This window comes from Lycium barbarum, chromosome 9 (assembly GCF_019175385.1).
Source record: "Lycium barbarum isolate Lr01 chromosome 9, ASM1917538v2, whole genome shotgun sequence".
NCBI lineage: Eukaryota > Viridiplantae > Streptophyta > Magnoliopsida > Solanales > Solanaceae > Lycium > Lycium barbarum.
This window is the reverse complement of record NC_083345.1, coordinates 13922803-13930065: the sequence shown is the minus strand read 5'-3', so window position 1 is coordinate 13930065 and position 7263 is coordinate 13922803. Positions and strand designations below refer to the sequence as shown.

Below are 7263 nucleotides of genomic sequence, written 5' to 3'. Positions count from 1 at the left end.
AATAAATTCATCCGGATTAGCTAAGGAAAAAAGAGAAGAAGAAAAAAAAAAAAACTTAAGCGTCCATTTGTCATTCCTAGAAATACAATAATTATAAACCCATAATTTTGAGTTAATTGCGAGGGACTTTGATGTAATCTTTTCTTGTAATGATGAGATTTTTCTTGTAACTTTCACACTTGATATGGATTTGAATATCATATAAACCTCTTTTATCTTTAATATCAGTGACTAAACCTACAAATTTTTTCATATAAATAGACCAACTCGCCCTTTGACTTACTATTAATAGGCCATAATTGTCACATTATGGAAATGTCACAAATAGGAGCAGTAAACTAGGCTTACTAACTAAATTGTCCTGTTCCTAGTCCTAAGGCTTAACAAACCAGTTTTGTTCTGACCCAACTTTCGTAAATTCTAAATCCAGTAAAGCAAAGCTATGTCACATCTTTAGGGTCCTCACAGTCAATAACAAGTCATATCAACTCTTTATGGCCGTTAAATAAGTCATATAATGGGAGCTGTTACTTTCCCTTTTTATTATTCTTCCAATATCTTTATTTTCTGCTTGGTTTATTTAAGCTTTCGTAACATAAAACCTTAAAAGCCATAATTTGAAAAAAAAAAAAAAGTGTGTATATTTAATGCCGGCATGGAGAATATGTACCTTAAAAGCCATAATTTGAAAAAAAAAAGTGTGTATATTTAATGCCGGCATGGAGAATGTGGGCACTTAAGTTTGAAGTTTTTGGCTTGCTTTCTCAATTTCTTTTGTAATTGGTAGTCTCAAACATCCTTGTTTCGAAACCTTCACTTTTACTCTATTTGTTTATTGGATTGAGAGTATTCCCCTCTTTTTGTTCTAGAGTCCTTACATGCAAACCATTTTAAGCTTTATGCGTCTTACTGTAGCTTTGACTTCACATTATTGTAGGAAACAACGAACTACTTGAAAGATAGAGAAGCGTTATGTGTCTAATTGTAGCACCGGCTTCAAATTATCATAGGAAACAACAAATACTTAAAAGAAAGAAAAGTTTTATGCGTCTAAATGTAGCTTCGACTTCACAATATCATAGGTAACAACAAACTACTTGTACTCGAAAGAAAGATGGGTGTCCTAAAACAGCATGTAAACAAACTATGCTAAGCTAAGAGAAAAGAGATCATTCGTAATTACTATCACAAGAAAGTCGCCCCGTTCCAATTTACATCATTTATAAACCTTACCTTTTGCCTTAGGCTCCCTACTAAATTTATTTAGACTCAATCCAAACAACAATCTAAGAGATAAATCCAACTAGAATTATCCCTAGCAGATACTGTACTAAATTCTGTAAAGCTAAGGTCTCTGGTTGTGTCACAGCTAGTGGTAAACAAAAACTGAGAAATTTACTATTAATACAGACAATAAAAGAGAAGAATGTGAACTGTATCCTTCCAAGAATAAAGTATTTCTGTATCTGAATCATGCTCTCTCTCTCAATATGACTTTTTCTGCTAACTCTGTAAGTTTGTCTATTACTTTATCTTTAACCTGACACAGAAAAAAGAAAAAGTAGACAAAGCCAAATACAGGGACTAGGGAGTAACCCAAGGAAAAATACTTTTCAGGTAAATCATTGGCAAAAAACAGTGTAACAGGTTTCAATAAATATATATATTTTTTTTGCTATCACGTTTGCAATTGAGTATACATCAGATGATCAGAATCATTAAAAACAAAAAGGCAAAACTCAAACATGATTATTTTTCACTCATGTCCTCATGCTCTTCTTGTCATTGAATCTCTCTATCCTAAGTCCTAACTAATAAAAGAATCTTGGAACAAAAATCATTGTCATTTCCCCACTTGGCAGTTCCTTTAACTCTTGGCCTAGTTCATCCTGCAAATAAATTGACACAAGAGTTACATATTTAGTAACAAAAACATTATAAAATCCAAAACACAAGCCAACTGTTGTCTAGACATATAAAACTGAATTTAAGTATAATTACCTTATAGAAGAAAGATGATAACCATGCCAAAAGAGACACTGCCAATTGGAGTTTGTTAATCAAGAAGTCAAGTTATGCTCCTAAATCCTACTGAAATATTCATTTGCAAGAAAATGTATATGTACTCCACGCCGCTTCAAGTTAAGTTAGTCATCAAAACTTTGAATATACACCTGGTCAAAGAAAGAGGATGGAGATTTTAGAAAAAGTGAAGGTAAAACCAGCAGAATCCAGAAAAGGATAAAGAGGAGGACTAACCTTTTTCAGTTAGTGGGATAAGGACGGTCCCAAGCGCCCTTCAGGTTTGAGTTTCGTCAAAATGGTTCCCACCTGAATCCGGGGACCAAAAGAGAAACAAGATGAGGACCACTCAGTAGTAGGTTCAGAAGAAAAATCAGAGGTAAAAACAACTCCGGAGAGACCAAGGGGCACAATGTCTAGGGACACTGAAGAAATACGGTATCTTATAGCAGATTCTAAACTTATACTAAAAACAAGAAATAAAATTGTTATTGGAGAAGAATCCAATGAAGAATCTGCCTATTTTAGAACAAACAAACATTTCATTCCACAAAGTGATAAAAGATTCATTTAAGAAGTTCGGGATAAAGGATTGAGCTTTTCTTTCTTCGTATGCCACTTCATGCCCAAACATAATCAAAGGAAAAAAAGTTGTGTTCACCAAATCAATGATTCCATGCAGAGATAGAAAATAACATCCAAATAAATAAAATCAGCCAAGATACAAAAATATGCCGGGCATACCAAAAGCTGAGGTTTGGTATCATCCATTCTCCTTCAAAAGAAGCAGAGTTCCGTATAACCATGAGAATATGGCAATAGCTCCTCCATCTCAATTCTCGAGCTTGAACAACTCATGCTTTTCCTCAATCTGCTGGGGACTGACTCCACTTCAGCCCAAAAGACACTGGAAACGGGTCTATGATCTGAAAATCTAGACTCCCCACGAACATAAGATAATTGCTGAAGTCCACCTCCATGCCACAATATCCGATCACACCTTCAGATAACAAAGGGCAAAGATCAGTTCTAGTCTCGATAAATAAATTAACCATTTTATCAATAAAAGATGTTAATCTTAATACTTCTGCATATGAGCTATTTTGAGCAATGACGTAGACATTTTTAAAGGAAAAGCCTGTACCATGCAGGTGTTCGTCGTTTCTCTTTTGGGTGCATGTCGTCTCCTGCATACCTATCTGAATTCCTTGAATATTTATATGTCGGTGGGAAATATATCTTTCCTTCTTTCCAACCCACAAAGACCCGACCTCGTCTCTGTTCTATACGCAGCTGTCAAGAAAAACTCAAACAAGATCAGTTCAACATTGTCAAGTGATAAGTTCAGAACTGATTTTTAAAAAGAGAATGGATAAAAGTAAAACACTCTACTCAGATTGTGAAAATACCTGGTCATTTTCCAACAATGCTCTCCAGTTTTGCATCTCAACAAGTGCTTTGGCAGAACGGTAAGAGAGTGCAATTCGATAATTCAGATCCCCAAGCCAAATAATTCGGCTAAAGAAAAAAAAAAAAGGGATAATTCACTAGAGAATGTATACATTTCATATCTCAGATAAAATCAAGTGAACAGTCAAACTTGATCATATTGGTTCAATGCCACGGTAAAACAAGAGAACTGCTTCCTTATAGTTCTACAGAACTAGTTATATTAAACATTATTTATTCCAATTTTCCACTTTCATGAACTTGTTTTCAGAATCAGAGTTCAGGAGACAGCAATGACAGATCTACAGAGTAAAAAGTGGACTTACTCATGTTCAAGAATATTTTCAGGGGACTTCTCTTCATCCGCACCCTTTACTCGCGGAAACCTTGTTTTCTTTATGATCTCCATAAAATCTGCATTTCTGCGTAACTCGTCACCCTCTTTCTGACCAGAGGTTAGGTGAGTGCACACAAAGCAAAAGCTTGTCTGATGCAACATCATACTTACTGAAATAGATCCCTGCAAATCCGAGCATGGAATAACATGTTATGTATGCTTTTCACAGATCATCAATAAGTAGAAACCCTTAATTCAGCCAATTCAAATTACCTTATTTCCAAGGTAACCCATCAACCCTCTGCCAACACATGATACTTTCATATTCCGGACATGTTCACTCAATTCACTTCGCACCCATACGGTAAGAAAAATGCCAACCATCTGTTTACTGGCTACCAAACAGTATCTTGAATTTCTGGGCATTCTATTATTACCATCTTCTGTATCACCAGTCACAGGTGAGAACAAAACAGTACTTGGTGAATCTCCAGGACCATAATCATCATCCGAAGAGCCCCATCTGGAGAAATCACTTGGCCTTTGTCCCCATGAATAGTCACTTGGCCTATGACCAGATGAATAATCACTCGGCCTGTGACCAGAGGAGTAGTCACTTGGTCTGTGACCAGAGGAATAGTCGCTCGGTCTATGACTAGATGAATAATCACTTGGCCGGTAACCAGCAGAATAGTCACTTGGCCGGTAACCAGTAGAATAGTCACTTGGCCTGGGACCATAGTCACTAGGTCTGTGGCCCCATCTTATGTTAGCATCAAAATCACTCTGTCTATGTCCAGAAATTACTCGATCACACACGCTGTATCGTCTATCAAGGCGAGGTTGAGAAATGGATGGATCATTTTCCATTCTCCAACATTGAGGAGTCTGGAATGACCTACGAGGAAATAACGACGCCTTTCGTCTACTTGACCCCTCAAAGTCAGCATTCCATTCAGCAATTGGATCTGGGATAGGAGAAGGAGTATAGCAGCCACTACTACCTCCACTATTACCAGGACCATTATTAAGTGTTTTTCGGATCAGAGATAGCCATTTTTTAGCAGGTCCATTGTCTTCAGCTCCAAGAATATTACCAGCATTTAGAGGAACTATTTCTTGAAATCTGAGTGTTAAAAAATAAAAAAAAGCAAATTTTTGTTTCAGTCAGCTACTATAAAGGACAAAACCTGTAAGCAATACATAATGACAATCTTAAAAATCTCATACCCAAGTACATAGATATCTGCAGGGGGTGCTGAGTGAAGCCAGTCATCTAGATTCAAATTACTTGATGGTGATTTTCCACCCACATTCCATGTAGCAACGAAAACACTGTGTATCAACAAGAAGAGAACACAATCATCCTTTTAGCCAACAAAAAAATTAGAACAATGTGGAATGACTCAGAGATTTATGAAGAGTACAAACCTATAGTTGTGTACATTTATAATTTGAGGGTGATCAAGATCCGCTCTTCCTCTTCGCGGACGCTCCATACTCCGTGACGAATTTGATTTTTCTATTTATTTGAGAGAGCAAGGTAATACTAATTAGCTTAAATAATCATTACAGAATCGGGCTTACATATACTGAACTATAGATTGTATTCATTGACATTCACCAGTACCCTGTCACTAACCTGTTTTAGTTTTCTTAATTGTGCAATGCTCCCTCTCCCAGATGCTCGTTCTCCATTCATCACCACCTAAAGTATAGGGACATTCATTTATGCTTCAATTCACAGTTGAAGGTAGGTAAAGTTGGTAAAATCAACCAAACTCCATCAATATTACCAACAGAAATAGAAATGACTGAAGTTCACTTTATCTTGGTGGCATTTTGAGAAACTAATTAGGGAAATGTAGCCATCAATTTCAGTATACATAGAAAAAAAAAAAGAATTATTTTATTGATCCTCTAAAATTCAGATATTTCCTTCAATTATAGAATTGAGTGACTTCTAAATATTTTACCATTACCCTTGAAATTTCACATCATAGTATAAAAACCTTCACCACAGATAAATATCATCTCCAAGAATATAGCACATGACTGACAAAATATGAGATTTCCCAAACAGAAAAAAGAGAAAGCAATAAAAGATTCACCTAAACTTGTTAGTAGCAAGGATATAAATTAAGTGCTCATAATTTCAGTTGCAAAGGAGAAAACCCCAATTCACAAAAACAACCAAAGAAAAAGTAAAACAAGAAAAAGAAAAGAAACAGAATAAGTACAAAACCAAAGGAAATTAGATGCCTACCTCCATAAGCAACTTCATCAGAATGGAATTCTTCAGTTTTGCTCTTAACATTGAACCATTTTCTGACAAGTTTCTTTGACCATGAGAGCTTAAGCCATCAAAGGAAAAACAAAAAATAGAATGTCAGCAAATGAACACACACTTGGAGGAATGCAAGAAATAGAATTACTAAAAATTACAATTTCCAAGAAATGAAAGCAAAAAAAGGAAAGAAGCTAAACACAAGTTATTCACCTTGCTTTTTTTGGAATTTTCATCTCTCATTGTTTCACTATTCCTTCATGCACCCTTTCTTTCTATACTTCCACTCCCCACAACTTCCAAATTATACTCAAAACCACACAAATAACAATCAAAAATCAAGAAAGTTCACAACTTTAGCAAAGATCACTTCTTCTTCTTTGAAAATGAACCAAAAATACAACACCCCAAGTTAGCAAATTGCAAATATGGACACTTATGTAAAATCTTGGTTATTGTCTTAATGCACCTTAAAAGCACAAAGATTGTTCTTTTCTTGGTTAAAATTACTCTTATGCTATATGGGTATTATTTTTACCTCAAAGATACACTATATAGAAGAAAGAAAGGGGGGATTGAAACCAAGAAACACAATGACCAAGAATAGAGACAACTACACTACTTTAAGTTAAGCACAAGACAATGTAGGCCAAAAATAGATAAGAAAATAAAGAAAAGTAAAAGAGGGGTCACGTCTCTTCTTTCTTGAACTTAGTAACAGCAACAAAGTAAAGAATTTGAACAGAATAAAGTGCATACAATAGCACACTGAAGACTGGTTTCTTGCTTTTTTAATTTCTTGTTTTTTTTTGTTTTGTTTTTTATTTCTTTGTTTTACCCAAAACCCAATGCCATATGTGTCGTTTTGATGTGATTTGAAGTATAAAACGACTTGGTCAGATGTATTAAAGATTTGTTCCTATTGGTCAGCAAAAGGTAGAGAGTGGAAGATCTGGTTAGACTAAAAATACCCCATCTTTAGAAACAAAATTTCTTTGGTCTTACAAAATCAAAGTTAAAAATAAAAATAAAGGGTACTTAAAGAAGGGAAATAAAGATAATGGCACAATGTCATGTTGTTGTTGCAGCAGTAATAGTAGTACTCCTTCCATTTCAATTAAAGTGGCATCTTTCGGATTTCAAAATTCAAATAAAAATTTTTACTGTT

At 35.1% G+C, this 7263-nt stretch overlaps 1 protein-coding gene across 1 annotated transcript; it reads right to left on the bottom strand.

Annotated features, from left to right (window-relative positions):
* Positions 1-1641: 1641 nt before the first annotated feature.
* LOC132610729 (type IV inositol polyphosphate 5-phosphatase 7-like) lies at positions 1642-6871 on the bottom strand. The gene is made up of 13 exons (XM_060325087.1): positions 6309-6871; positions 6075-6162; positions 5451-5516; positions 5240-5330; positions 5039-5143; positions 4082-4934; positions 3798-3991; positions 3432-3540; positions 3167-3315; positions 2767-3022; positions 2260-2331; positions 2002-2174; positions 1642-1889 (listed from the first exon to the last, which is right to left on the bottom strand). The coding sequence occupies exons 1-10, from the start codon at positions 6336-6338 to the stop codon at positions 2800-2802; spliced, it is 1908 nt and encodes a 635-aa protein (XP_060181070.1). The 5' UTR covers positions 6339-6871; the 3' UTR covers positions 1642-1889; positions 2002-2174; positions 2260-2331; positions 2767-2799.
* Between the last annotated feature and the right edge of the window lie 392 nt (positions 6872-7263).